The sequence below is a fragment of the Dinoponera quadriceps genome, unplaced genomic scaffold, assembly GCF_001313825.1.
Source record: "Dinoponera quadriceps isolate SergipeBrazil2010 unplaced genomic scaffold, ASM131382v1 scaffold3579, whole genome shotgun sequence".
Taxonomy (NCBI): Eukaryota; Metazoa; Arthropoda; class Insecta; order Hymenoptera; family Formicidae; genus Dinoponera; species Dinoponera quadriceps.
Window position 1 is genome coordinate 112,107 of NW_014557637.1, and position 15,703 is coordinate 127,809.

Consider the following 15,703-nt stretch of genomic DNA (forward strand, 5'->3'; position numbering starts at 1 on the left):
GGGGGGGGGGGGGGGGAGGAGCGCGCGAGAGGCACTCCCTTGGACGTCTCGGTGTGTAATCTCCGAGATAATAACCTCCGTGAGACTCAGGAAGAGGGAGGATTTATTAGCAGCGCGTGTGTGCGCGCGGGACGACGATGGCGTCCGGCTGCGCGCGTCAACCCGGCGAGGAAGAGACGCGCTCGCTCGCAAAAACGTAGCCACTGACATCTTCGTACAAGTACGACAAGTACCGGCCGGTGTAATTGCGCGGTCCTTTAACGATCCGCCGCCGGTCGGCGTTCGTTCCGCCGCTCGCGCTTTTTCCCCGCGGAGCCGAGAGCGTGCGCGCGCGATCGTTGTCCCTCTTTCTTCTCTCGCGCCCCTTCCCCCGCCCTCGTCCTTCTTTCCTCTCTCGGCTATTTATAGATCCTAAATATCATCCAGGACGAATGGATGGTATTGGCGAGCGAACGGGTACCGGCCGTTCCATTTCTTAGGAATGGCACTAGGCGGCCGAGAGGCCGCAGATATACCCGCTATCTTCCCTCCATCCGATGGTAATTACTACTCTCTTGCTCTTTTAGTGCTTCTTTTGGTACGGAGAAGAAGCGCCTCTCTCGACTCTCCTCCGGCTCCCCGCCCCGCCGCGGGACTATTTATAGATCATAGATTATTATCTGCGGTATATACGCGGCTTTTGCTATCACGTACCACCAGGCCCGCGATACCCGTTCCACCGATGGCCGGCGATAATTATCGCACGCCTAGACCGGCTGATTACCGCGCGCCCGTTTCGTTCTTTATCTTTTTCGACGTCTCCAGGAGCCTGCGAACGTCAATCGACCTCGCTTGTCTTTCCCAATCATGAGACGATCCGACGATAGAGAGAGAGAGAGAGAGAGAGAGAGAAGCGCCGTAGTTAGACTGGAAGTGACAGATTATCCGTGTATCAGCCGTTATTCGGCTAATACCAGAGTAATGTTAACCGTGATATATCGTAATAGACCGCTCTCAGGTGGCTAAGCCCAGTCGTACGTGGAATACGCGGATACGTGAACGGTTATCTATCGACGGAACGTGGACGGATAAGCGACCGCGTCGTAGGGGTCGTTTCGAGATTTATTCGCGTTCCACGTCGCGGTTCAGCCTGGGTAAGAGAGTCCCGAAATGGCGAAATCACCGCGATTTGTTGCCGCGAGGATCGGCCGCGCTTTGTTTCATTACGTAAATCACCGACGTACGATCGTTCCTCTTTGCTTTCGCATCATTTCTCATATTGTACCGAACGCGCCACATCGCCTCGCCGCGGGAGAGAAGATCCGAGAGAGATCTTCGCATCGAAGTTACGAATTAAGTCGACTCATTTGCATCTCAGAAGCGGATAAATCGCGATTTCTTCATCGAAGTTGGATCGAACCGCAAAAGTCGCACGTGTTTGGTCCGTTTGATCACACACAGTGAAATTACATTTTGTATAAATAACGGTCCACTGAAATCTTTGTTCTACGTTAAGTTACTTTAACATAAGACCATGTTAAAAAGTATACAAATATGTATACATGTATATAAATTAACATACATCGCCTTGTTGACGCAAAATAATTTTTTATATATTCACCTTATTGAAATAATATAAAAATTTCAGTAGGTCGATATTTACACAAACTTTTCCACGCTCAACGTCAATCCAAGGAACGAGAAAATCAATGAGCGTATTTCTCGAATCCCCTAACGACGCGAATGAGTTAACAATACTGGCTAACGTTCTCCGGAGAGAAGAAGAGGAAGCAGAGGGTCGTAGTTTTTCCGTCAATGCCACTATCCAGCATTATGCCGAAGGACGTTCCCGAGATGTCCTTCGAGAGCTCGTGATCCTCCTCCTTATCGTTGGACGTCGTCGAAAGGGGTTTTATCCGCGATGTAGCTTTATAAATAGCTAGCAGGAGCTTGCGCGCGGGTTTTGCATGAGGCGCCTAATACGCCCCGCGACGATTACTCCTGGCGCCAGCACAGTGGGTCTCCTCGGTGCCCCCTCGCGAATCCCCCTCTAATGGCAGACGGTTAATGGGAAGTTAATGTCTGCCATGTACTAACTACGAGACCGGTCTTTCTTCCTCTTTCCATGAGTTCCCTCTTTTCCTTGTCCTCCGCGCCTCCTGTGTGTCTTGCTGGCTTTGCTACTTTTCTTCTCCCTCCTCCCCCCTCTAACCCACCCTTCCTTCTCATTTCTCCTTTTTCTTCGTCGTTGTCTTCCTCTCGCTCTTCTTCCGATTTTCACATGCACCTTGCAATTCTCCTGCATCTCCACGCAGGCCGGCGTCGATCGCCGCGAGATAGGCCGCAGCGTGTAATTGAGCGCTTCTAATTGCGTGTACTGTTAGGAGAAGATGACTTGATCCTGATGACTCGATGTTCCGAGGAGAAAATTTATTTATAGCCGCGCGTGCAGATATCCCAACGAGCGTTCTCTCCTCCGGCGCTTCTCGAAGCGCGCTCTGAATTTTTCGCCGGTCGGTATTTTCCTGCCGTTTCGCCACGCATCCTCGTAATTGCTTTCCCTCCTCTTGCAGCATTTTCTAGTTTACAGTTCTGTATCTCGCTCCTTAGCAGCTTCCGCCTAGGTCCGACAGGGCGAGATTCTCCGATATCGCGCGTGGGATACTTCTTTTTCTATCTCGCTGTACATACAGAGTTTTTTGGAAAAATATTTGGCGAGCTCGCAGGCACTCGTCGCAAATAATCCTGGATCCCTCGCTACGATGCCGATGACGGATTCGCGATCGCCGCCTTCTATTTGCGGATTTCACCTTCCCGCCGCAGCACGGACGCCGCCGTGAGAGAACATCGTCATCGTGCCGGGAATAGAACCGGCCCTCTGGTCGATGCACCTCGGCAAGAAACGAGTCTGTGCACCGCAATACCGATCAGCCTCCTCTATGACGCTCGCATTGTGTTTCCAGCGCGCTGTCGTTCCGATCGACGCGATGCCTCGACGTGATTAGATGTTCCCCTTTGTTCATCCGAACAAACTCCGGACAACCGTGTCGCGGCTTGTCTCGCCGGTACCTGGCCGGGTGTACCGCCGTGTGACAACACGGATCCTTTGTTCCGTCCATCTTTGCTCGAACGCGGCGGCCTTTGTTTTACCGATCCCTGCTCTCGCGCGCGTTCTCCACTCGATCGACCCTCCCCTCCGTCTTTCATTACGCCGGTCATCCGCTAATGCAAACGGAAGTGCGCCAACGTTCTTGATGCAAATCTTCCATTCTCTAACAGACAAAACAGAGAACTGAAATTAAAAAAAAATTGCAGCACAGAGAAAATTTTGCACATAGAAAAGAGATGCTAGATTCGAAAGTAAATAATTACTTCGACACTCCTTGGCAAATTTTTACTTCAATTAAGTGAAAATTTTTACTTGATCCAAGTAAAACTTATTTAATCCAAATTTTTGCTGAATAGTATTGGAGTTATTATTTGCTTGAATCTAGTGCTTTTTTTTCTATGTACGAGTACAATAATCTCACTGCTCGCGCTAACCACCGGTCGTATAGTGAATGAGGATATTATAATTTATTTATAATTTAATTTTATGGCTAATGTCTGTGATTTTCGCGAGCAAGTCCTCCATTATATTCTTATTATTTCCGCGGGGCCTTGTACTGCAATTACACATACAACATGCAGCATAAGTCTGTCTTTCATTACCAGTCACCGGGTAATGCAAATTACACGGAAGAGCGCGGATGTTCTTGATATGCCGAGAGAAAAAATCTCAAGATAGAAGTACTTATTCAGTGGGTACTAATAACATATATTAATAATAATGCACATATTTTTACAGTGAGAAAAAATTCGTTTCAAGTCAGAAAGTAAAATGTACACATTTCCTTAAATCTGTAACTTTGAATGAAATCAATTGTTTATTACATTATATTTGAATAAAAGAATTTAGTCTGATCCTTTAGGCTTAAAAGAATTTAGATTTAAATAGATAAATACTTTATTAGTACTTCTCTCTGATAAACACATCTTATTTTTTAGATTTTTTCTTTTCTACGAATTTTTAATTCACTAATTAGGAGTATTATTGATATCTATCAATAATAAAATAAAAATTCCGATACAGAGAAAATTGTGCACGAGCACCAATATCTTCGTCCGTCGGATGTTCTCTGAAAGATGTGACCATCGTCGCGCGCTAAGTCGCACCGGTCGTACGGTGAATAAGAATTTTACAGCGAGTAGTTGATGTCTGTGATTCCCTCGCGAATGAGTCCTCAATCACTCCCGTATTATTCCCGCGGGACCATGTGCCGCAATTACACATACGACATACGGCATAAGTCTATCTTGGGGCTTCCTCTTCGTTTCGTGACATCCGCTCGCGGCGCATCTTCGATGCGTGCTTACGCGCGATGCGAAGGCGAGTCTCGCGCTGTGAAACCCGAGGACGCTCTTTATCGGTTATCGTCCCGTCGATTAGAATTTAATTAACACCTCGTAGACTGACGTCGGCGCGCCGCGTCACGAATACGAAATGAATTTCGTGAGAGATTTCAACTAGTCCAGTTGCGTGAATATATTAATCGATCGTTGGCTGCGGCACGAGCGAAGCGTATGAAAATATAGTCTCCCTCCGATCGCGCGACGAGCTCACGTCGATCCTGCATGAATAATAAAATATTACACGAAGGAAGTTTTATAGCAAAAATTGTGTTACAGGTTTTTGTAACCGAGGAGCATATATATATCGGCCTTCTGCCTTATTATCTTTCTGTTTTATACGTGAAATTTATTATTAAAAAATTTGCTGGAAATATTCACATGAATTGGATTAAGAAATATGTCCTTTAGCAGAATTTATTATTTATTACTCGCTAAGATTACAATTATCCTGTTCATCCATCTAACGACGGCTCTTGTTAAGGCCTTTCATTCTTACTAATTGTTTGCCATCAGAGCCTTCAATAAACTTTTTAAGATTTACTACGTGTTTCTCAACACATTCGCAGCGGTTTTGAAGTTAAACCCTTAGCTGAGCACCGCATACAATTTTTAAAAGTCTCAGCTAAACATTTTGAAATGACGTAGGACTATGTTACCGGCACTCAGCTAACGATTTTAAAATGACGTAGGACTACGTTACCGGTTGCGAGAATGTGTTAACAAGATAAACTGACAGTCTATTTCTGCGCCACTACTTCTTTCGAGTCCTGTTGCCCGTATCCGGGCGTGGTGACCCCTCTCATAATGCCTGTTGGTACGCACACTGATTATACACAGGCACATGGGACCAACAGTTTAATGCCGGTTCCGAACGGCAAATTTTTTCGAGAGGCGTTCAGTAAAGAGATTTCCTACTCTCGTGGTAGGTTGCCACTTCTTTCCGAGAGGAGACACGAGCGTAAATATTTTGGCTTCTATCGGGATCAAACCCGGGACCACTAGCGTAGTAGTAAATCAGTGCGCTGTCTGTTATGTCACATTCGCGCCACTACTGAGTGTGACAAAATTGAAAAGAATTCTAATGGAAAAGCTGTAACGTTCTCTCAACGCAGCGCTTCGATAACGGATCTCTTATCGTGGGACGATTTGTTATAAAATAACTCGAAAGGGAACTTTTGATCTCGGAGAGTGAGCGTACAGCGATAACGTCCTTTCTCATGGTGGCGGGGAAAACATCGGCATGTTCGCTAACGGTATCGCTCCGGTCTGAAAATCTGCACTTTAGTTTCCCGACCTTCCCTATGGCGCCTTAATTACTGTAATAATAACCGCGACGGTCATTTTCCGTGGGACGCGAGAGTTCTCACGACGAGCTGCGCGAATGCGCGCGCTCCTTGCATTCCGCGGCATTTTCGCGACGAGGTCGTCAAATTCCCTCATACGACTTGTATCCTGTGAATATATCCGGCTTTACTCATCGAAACTATCATATTTAATTCTTTGAATGCGGAGCGCTTCATAGCGGAACGATCGCTGAAAAAGGGATACTTTCAGATTGTCGTAAGTCAATCGGTAAAATTAAAAATTTAAAGATTTACTTATATTATAAATTTTAAAATTGTTAATATTAATATTATATAATAATATTAATGTTATTATTATTATATGTTAATTATAAAATTGTTAATATTAATATTATTATATAATATTAATATTGTATATATACAAATAAATTTTTATGTACTTCATTCTTAATGCACTGAAATACTTAAAAGAAAATGTGAATGTAAGTGCCCATCGTTAATCATAACAATTGGTAACTATTGTTTGCGTTGAGAGTATAAACTGAAGGAATTTGTTAAACCTTGAGAGAAAAATATCTAAAAAAATAAAACATCCTATTCGATGGATGCTAATAACATGTTTACTTATACTAATATATATATATATATATATATATATATTTATACTGAGGAAACGTATTACTCAATTCAGAAGATATACATTTTCTTAAAACCGTAATTTTTCGTGAAAAAACTGTTTATTCTATTTAAATGAAAGAATTGAGATTTAAGTATTAAGTATAAATCTGTTATTATTACCTACCGAATAAATATTGTTTATCTTTCAGATATTTTTTTGTTCATTGTATACTTACGGTTCATGGCTCTCAAAATGTCTTTATCAATTTGGAAATATAAAAGCGCTTCGCACAGGTAATATTCGCTCACACCTGTACAAAGCCTCTTCCGACTTCTTGAAGATCTCGAAAAAGTGCGTTACGCGGTATTTCGTCTCTCCGTATTCCTCGACTGTGCGATGCATACAGATGTACCGGGGTTTCGTGCCGAGCACCCTACGGCGAGGCGCGATCATTTAGAAGCCCATTGCCGCCGCGAAGGTGTAGTGCTAACGAACGTTCGGCGCGTATCAGGCAGAAGCTCGAGTTTGCTCAACAATTAGCCGGCCGAGGCGCGTCAGGTGGAATTCACGGGCGGTGCATTTGCATTCAGCGCGTATACACGTGTGTATCGTTCCGGCGGAGACGATCACGTTTCCCCTTTTCTCCCGCCTTCCTTCCTTCCTTCTTTCTTTCCTCTTCGTGAGCGAGCGGAACTGCGGAAAAAGTCGCGGACTCGGCCGCGCGCGCGAGTTTATCGACCGGAATTTTTCGCGTCTCGAGAAGGCCCCGTCAAGGTCCCGTCGTGTTCATCTCGTCACTTCGTGCGACGTCTTCCAAGGTCGCGCGGGATTCCTCGTCGGAAGGGTTGCGAAATGCGAAGGACGGCACCCTTAGAATGAGCGGACGAAGGTCGTGAATTTTCTGGAGACTTGACGCGGTGGAAAACTCGGTTGAAACAGAAAGATTCCCGCTTCCGAGTAGAAATCTATTTAGTCGACTTGAGTAAAAAAAGCTAGTACAGGCTAGATTAAATTTTCTAGCTCATTACTGTGAAAAAATGTTATGTCCACTGAACAAATTACGCGTTGGTGCAACAATACGTTGCATTGATATAGTTACTGATCAAGTCGCAATCGTTGAATCAACTGTGACAACTCATTACAGAAATGATATAATTTCTTCAGTGGACTAAACGTTGCGCTTGAAAAAATGTGTGTTCGTTTAAGTGAAATTTTCGTCGATTCAACTGAACTTTTCTCAGAGTAGCCATTACCTACGTTATTAACCATATCGCCAAAATTGAAGGTACATGATGAAATAAAAGTCCTACGTAATTAAGAGGGACATTTCAAGGTACGTGTCTCGAACTTGGAGGAACTGTTGCGTAATATATTGCGTAGTACTTCAACTTGAGGTACCTCGAAATGTTCCTCGTTATTATGGGTTTTTATTTCAACATGTGCCTCCAACTTTGATACATGGTTAACAGTGTAGGAGAAGCGAGTGTTACGTTACTGACTAGTAGTGACGTTAAACACTAATTTACTGCCTAGTGGCTAGACACTCAGGAGGTTCAATTTCTACTGAGATATAAGATTTCCACTCGGTCCAATGATTCTCAGTAATCTCCTTTCTGAGGAGCGCTCCGTCTCACTGCGACTCATTTAGGCGGTATTTGCATAAGAGGGGAGGAAAAATCGCGTGGAAGGAATGCACTCGGTAAAATAAATTTCCAGGACAGGCGGATACGGATACACGTGTGCGAGTGATCCTCTGGTTTCGTCATCGTTCTCTAGCTGGATGCACGTTTCCTCGCTTCCATTTCTACCGCCCCCGTACTCCAAGCGACACGGTTACCCTGTCCCAGCCGCGATTTATTTCGAGGCACGAGCGTCGCTTGTAGCGTACGTAGGCGCCGCGGTCGGCACGCGGCAGGAAGTACGATTTTACGAAATTACGCCGGTGAGAGACACGTCGGCGCGCGGACGTTGTAACTCGACCCGGTAGGTCGTTGCAGATCATACGTTTTAACCCTGAAGGACGCGTACCGCGAATTCGTGGGACGCTCGTACGCACACAAAACCGCGAGTATAGGATGTATATATGGAGAGAGAGACCTCGGGAATATTTCTCACTTTAGTACCTTGACCCTTTCCTCGTCTCGTCGATTTTTGCGGTTTCTCTTATGGGAATTATGGTTCAAACATAAAATAAGCTTTTTAACGAAAACTTTTATTCATTTTAACTTATTTCGCAAGTCATTATAAACTGTGATGATTATATCACTGATTTAAAGAGGCAGTATATCCTATGGCTTAAACATAAATGGCATTTTTTAACGAGAATTAATTTCTCACAAATAATCATGATAAACCGTGACGTTTATTTCGCTGGTTTAAGGAGGCAGTGTATCGTGCGTGATGCAGCCACGTCTTGTTAAAAAATATGGATAAGGTAAATAGAGAGATGCTTCTATTTATTTTATAAACATAAAATAAATTTTTTCAACGAAAACCAATTTTTTCACAAATGACTATAAACTGTGATGATGATTTCACTGATATAAAGGAAGAGGTAGTACATCATGCATCCACGTCAAGAGCATAGATAAATAGATGCGCCTCTATCTATGTTTAAAACATAAAATCAATATTTTTGAAAGAAACGAATATTCTTTTACACAAATAATTATAATAAACTGTGATAATTATTTCACTAATACGAAGAGGCAGTATATTGTATGTGATGCACCCACGTCTTACTCAAAGATATCAGTATATCATGTATGATGCATAGACGTTATCCCAAAGAATAAATTAGTTATCAGGTAAATTCAATTTCTCGTCATCTTGCCGTCCCACCGTCGTGTTTTCAATCGTTCCGTCACGTTTTGCTTCTTCGCTCGCACACGTCGTCCTTCGCGCGCCGAATGTTGGCGCCGCGTTGGCGGATAGCTCGGCCGATCTATGCAGAATAGACGGCGCGTTAAAACCGTATATTACTGTCTACGATCTGGTAATGATCATTTCGTACCGTTATTCTCGGTCAAGGTCCTCCCGCCGAGATCGAATTGGAATATGCCGTTCGCCGCGTCGGACGATCGGACCCAACGATCGTGGACCAACGACCTCATAGATTCGTCTCTCTTTCTCTCGCCGTCCACACGCCTTCTCATCTCTTTCGTTCGCGTCGCTTGTAAACAACTACACGAAAAGCGACGGGACGGATTTTGAGGATAATTGGGTGATTAGTGGGCGAGATATCTCGTCGAACGACAAGCAGTTTGGATTTACGTGGATACATTAACAGAACCTGGAATTCTGACGGGCGCGCTTAACGAGCCTCGCGGAATAATTTTGTCTCTCTGGAAAAAAACTTACTAAATCTTAAGGTGGCTATATATTACGTAAAACAGGAGATGACGTGCACATGTTTCTTCTGGCATCTCCTCGTCTTTGCGCTCGAGTCTCTGAAAACTCAGTTCTCTGAAAACTCAGTCTCTGAAAACCCCGCGTAAAATGATTTCTCTCTTTTCCTAATGTGAAGAATCTAAATCACACGAAAAAAAACTCGGTTCGTGTGATTGAATTTTTGATTGCCTGAGAATTAGATAAGAATTCGGTAGGAATAGAAAAATTCCTATAGGAGTTTCTTATTCAGCCAATTGATCTTAGATATCTCACCCGAGTTTTAACTTCTACAGAGACGAATTATTACAATCAGTCGAAAATAATATAATTTTAAAGTAATAAATATTTTATTTTATTTTATTTATCCATTTATTGACGGGAAATAATTTGTTTTGGTACAATATATTATACACGAGTTTCAAAGAAAGGGGAAACAGAGAAAATAAAGATAAAAATATAATAAAAATGATATTGTAAAGAAATAAAGGTAAAATGAAACAGAGAGAAGTAAGAAAAGGAAAAACTGCATTGAGAATTCGAGTTCGGGTGATTAATGATGGACCACAAAGGAGAACAATAATATATAATAATCATCAATGACACCACTGATATTATTAAATAAGAATAACCGGCTGAATAGTTTGAATCGTCCATGAGAAATCTGACGCAGACCAATATGAAAATACAAATAATATTTAAGAGCTTTATAGGAATGTTAAATTTGATTAATGCTAAAGTATCAAATGCTATAATATGACATCTGTCAATTATGTGACAGCATTTCGTTTTTTCTTATATAATTTTGTGACAAATATTCCATCACATTAATGCTCCTTATATCTTTATCTTTATATCTTTGTTTTATTTATATCTGAATCAAGGAAAATTAAACGTGTCAAGATTTTTTCACGATAACAGATACATCATTTCTCACTACTGACTTTTGTCCGTTGTGTTAAGTTGCACGAACCGGAATTTTCTTTCCGTTATCACACATTATTTCTCTAAGCGAGCCGAGCGAATGAATTCTCCGAAGAGCGACCGCCGCTTTTCCCGGCCGGTGCGGCCGCGGATTACGTAAAACGAGGTACTTCCCGTATCGCGGGACACGTGGACGCGGCGCGTAGACGGGCGTCTTCAAAGCGCCGTTTCAAAGCCATTTCTCCGGCAAAGCGAACGCGTTCGCGCGATTACTGCAGTGTGCGTCGCGGCTACCGCGGCGGTTGGGTCTTCGCTACCGCTTACGTCGCGTACTTCAGCAACAAAGAGCCTAGAAAGAGAAGGAGAGAGAGAGAAAGAGATCCACGGGTACCGTTCCGCGCGTTTGACACGCGCTCGCGAGGACGACCCGCGCGCGCTCGGCGCGAAGAAATCCACACGCCGGGATACGAGCGCGTGAGGTCGTGTGAGGTCGTACCACACGGTGGAGGGACATGAGCGCGAGCGAATAGGTTGAGGGTCGTGAGTGGCCGTTGACCCTGCCTGTGTATGTACCTGCCTGTGTATGCCGCCGCCGAGCGGCGGCAGCGGCGAGCGCATACGAGTGCGAGCGAGCACGCCTAGACAGGCCGGAATCCACATTGATAATAGCTTCTCTAGTTTACCGGTCTGCCTCTCGTAAAAGGAGATATTTATGGCCCTGCCTGTGGCCTGGCGGCGAAGAGGTCCTTCCGTGATTCTCTCTCTGTCCCGGCAAGGTGCGTCGTCCTTAATTAACACCTAACGCCCGGTTGTGCCAAATTAAGTTAAGCGAAATTAACTTACACGGTTACAACTGTAATTTTCAACATCTTCTCTCTTTCTCTCTCTCTCTCTCTCAATTGTTTTGTATAACAGAATTTCAGTTGGTGACTCTGCGAGTTAATCGCTCAGCTTACGTCCGGATCCACAATAAGTTTAATGAGCTTTTAGTCTTTTGCTCTAAGCGCTAAATTGTAACATAATTTCCAGCGAAAAGAGTTTCCAGCGGGCGTCGCAATTTCTAAGGTTTAAGCGTTATTGCGACTCTCGGCATCGCGGGAAACGCTTTTTCAGTCAGAAATCAGATTGTATTTTAATGCTTAGGACAAAAGCTTGATATGCTAATTAATTATATTTATCATTCAACGAATGTAATAAATAGATGACAGCGAGAATCTGGTCCCGCGGGAAAAAGCCCGTGCGAATTAACTTCCACTCGCGTGAAAGAGAAGATTCTCTCTTCGCACGTCAGCTACGAGAGCTCACTCGTATTTGGCAGTCAATGTGTTAACATGCTTTTCATCGAGGCTGATAAGTGTTGCGTAATGGCGATGATTGACAGGACGGAAGTTCGGCAGACGTTATGATTTTCCAGATGGCCGGTTGCATTTGCCGGTCGACGGGGCTAATCGCAAGCGATAATGATCTCTCGTTGCAGTATCCGTCCACCGTGTCGTCAGAGCTTTCGCCTGATCACGACGAGCCGAATGATCTGGACCGTAGGCCACCGGGGACCCTGCCGGCGGACGCGAACATTTCAGCTGCGGCGAGGGATCTCCTGAAACGGCTCTTACAACCGGAGCCTCGTCTGAGGCTCCGAACGCTGCTCAGCCTTCAGCGGATCGCCTTCTACATGGGCCACGATCTCCAGAGTTACATGTTGAAAAAGGCAATGATAATCAATTTTGTATGCTTCTTATTCACATAGTATGTTTGCAGTATATACTTCAATACCGGACCGACTAATTTAAACGCACGATCTTGAATCTCCAGGGTGTCTACTAGCTGGCAAACAGATGTTTATATTTTAATCGATTTATAAAAATTGCATTTCGTACCGGTTATAAATGTTTTGCTAACTTTTGAAAATGAAATTTTAGTTTTATGCAATATAAAATATTTACCTTTCGGAGTCTACAGTTTCATTGAAAAATTTTGAAACTCGAGTGATTCTTAATCTTATTTTATGATTTATAAACTTTTATGAATGGGAAATATTAAGGACTTTGCACGATAAATACGTACTCGTTTGCATATTTAATAAAATATAATAAAATATAATATATAATTAAGATACTTTTATTTTATCTGGAATTTTTAACAAATTGCCTGAAAAATCGGGCAATTCTCGAGGAAATTTTTTTCGGGTTTGAGTAGACATCCTGATATCGCTTGAAATTCTTTAAATTTACAATTCAAATGTTTCACATTGCAACGCAAAGAATTTTGGCCTCTTACCGAGCAAAATCATGAAATATCTTTATAAGAAGATTTATAATCGAGAAGAGAAAAAAGACTCTGCGTCGTAATCAAAGTTGTTTGTCATTTTTTGTCACATGCAGGAGTCGCCGTTCCAGCTTCTAGGAGTGACTAGTCAACGAGAAGCGCAGCGGCAACGAGTGAAGGATTCATTTCCGGATTTCGAATCCTTCCCAGATGGCGATATCGTGCGGCCGAGCGATCAATGATCTCTTATGTTATTTCTAATGTTTTCTAATTACATGCTTCGAGATGTAATATGTGCGAGAAAATTATTTTTGATATTCGTAATGTTTAAAGCGTCACGTAGTCGCCGATTGTTATATTTCACTTGACGAATTCGAGGTGAAGTCTCGAAGGGATTACTTAACGTCTGATCAATTTCTCGACCCGCTGTTATTCTCAGGTAACAACGATGTAATTAAATAATAACACGTTGAAAGCTTCTAATTGTCTCTTTAAATTTCCAGCCATATCTATCTTCAAAGCAAATCCTCCAGTCCGTCCGATTAAAATTCCTCGTTATTTCTCATGATTAAATTAAACATGGTTATTTCCGGGGACCCAATTTAGGTAGGGATGTTATAGGCAGACTAATTGAACGACATTAATTGGATTACCGTATCGGTTTGCCGCATCGCATTTTTGTTCCCGGGTCTTAATTCGATTTTTAGCTCGTTGCACGAGGCTCTCGTCCGAGTAGCTGAAAAGGAAGCGTCAAGTAAAGAATGAAACTCTCCGCCAACCGCTTGATCTCAGTTTACAAAAGTTTTAATTTTTTTAAGAATAGTTAACAGTATTTTTGTTTGTTACAGTATCTCGTCGATAATACAATAAATTGCGATAATCGTAGTGCGTACAAACTAACAACGAAACGAAAACGGGTCTGGATCAGAAACGCATTTCATCTTCCGAAATCAATGCGAGAACAACGTGCTTTGCTTCTTCTTTCTCTTTCTTCCATCTTTTTGCCGTTCTCTCCCTCTTTCTTCTCCCTTCTATATCCATGAATTTCGTCATTCCCTATTTCTCCCTGCGGTCTTCCGGTGCGCCTGGATTCCCGTCGGATCAAGGGGGCAGCTCCTCTCTCGAGAGTGCAATTAATTCAAGTTTACCGTGTAATAATTATATATATACATTATTATTCTTACATAGGGTCTTTCGGTTTCGATATATAATACAATTTACGCTCCCAGATTACGTTCCGTGCGACGCGTCAGCGATCGATCGCTGGCCGAGTGTTTCCGAGTCGAGCGACGCCGACGGACAGATCGAGCAACGAAATTGAAAAAACATTGAAAGATAAAACAACGAACTCCGTGCTATCACGTATGGTAAACGTTCTCCGAGAACAATGCGAGCGCGTAAAAGATATCGGTCATCGCGTCGCGACGAAACGCACGAGCAGTTGCGCAGAGGCCTTCTCGCGTGTTTCCTTCCGCATTGTTCCGAATAAACGTTTGTCCCTGACCAATACCTCGATGTTAACGATATACTTCCGTGTCCGGAGCGCGTCCAAAACGTACGACGGTAAAAAGAGGCTACGGCCTCCTTCCTGGAGGCGAGTGCTAAATACGTCTTCCCTATTCCGAGTTTAATTGACCACAGTTATGCAAAAAAGATCCAACTCATGTGGAGTGCGTTCCTCCGAGGAAAATGAAGACGGAAATTTGACACATGATTTAAATAGTATCTCTTCACAAACAAGAAATCAAGCATAGACCATTTTCTTCTCTTTAAGAGTATTCGTTGATAAACTTAACTCTTAAAAAATGAATACTTAGACACAACTAGTAAAAAATGAAAACTATTTTTTTTTTTATTAATTTTAGGTGCCCATAAGACTTGGATCTTTTTGTTTTATGTGAAAAAACGTATAGACTATTTATTGGTAACAAAATTTCGAAAATCATAATCTTATGGATTGGACCCTTCTAACCATGGCCAATTTTTCTCACGTGAGCGCCACGTGTGATCCCATCCGGAATCAGAAATATTTAGCGTTCGCCACGTCTCTAGAACACGGCTCTGGGACGGCGTTTCATCTCACGAAGGAGGATCGACTCGATGCTCTCTCCATCCGTCGCGCGTCCCGAGAATGATTTTCTCGACGTGCGCCCGTACGCGATCGACGGGAAACGAGGATCAAATTTACAGGATCGTTTCTTTCTCTCTCACTCTTCCTTTCTCATTCTTTCTCTCGCACACATACACACACACACACACACACACACACGTACACGGAACACCAAATCGATCGCGTTCCCGAGTTTGATTCGGCAGCGATCGCCGCGCGCGCGCTTGCCAAGAGCCGCGGTCATCATTCGCGACGAACGGAACGGAATTCGAATTACGTCTAATTGTAACTGCTTCCACCCCGCGTGGCGAAGTCATTTTGGTAAAAATCTCCGGGCTCGCCCTCGTGCCGGATACTTGAGCCGACTCTGATTGTTCCTCCCGCGCGGATCTCTGATTTACGCCATTGTCGATTGCGTCTGCCTTAGGTTTGTTTTCTATCCCCGAATTGGCCGTATTAATGCATATTAGACGTACTATAGATTTTCAGTATCGTCATTGAATATCAGAACACATCCTTCTTGAAATACACGAAGAAAATATTGGAGTAAAAATTACTACAAAATTTCGTAATGTTAGACCATACCGGAATTATGACTGGAATTATTATTAGTATATCACTAAAGAATACAACACACATCATAATTTCGGTTATAATTCCGGT

The 15,703-nt window shown here is 43.2% G+C and overlaps 1 protein-coding gene across 5 annotated transcripts in view; it reads left to right on the forward strand.

Annotated features, from left to right (window-relative positions):
- Positions 1-13,410, forward strand: part of LOC106749321 (serine/threonine-protein kinase S6KL) — a 66,227-nt gene extending 52,817 nt beyond the window's left edge. For 4 of the 5 annotated variants that reach the window (XM_014628655.1, XM_014628653.1, XM_014628654.1 and 1 more), the window contains exons 9-10: positions 12,143-12,373; positions 13,047-13,410. In XM_014628655.1, the coding sequence (XP_014484141.1) occupies positions 12,143-12,373; positions 13,047-13,172 (357 nt within the window). In that variant the 3' untranslated portion in view covers positions 13,173-13,410. Of the gene's footprint in view, positions 1-12,142; positions 12,374-13,046 lie in introns of those variants that run through there. The other variant, XM_014628657.1, reaches the window with a different exon arrangement.
- Positions 13,411-15,703: the final 2,293 nt, after the last annotated feature.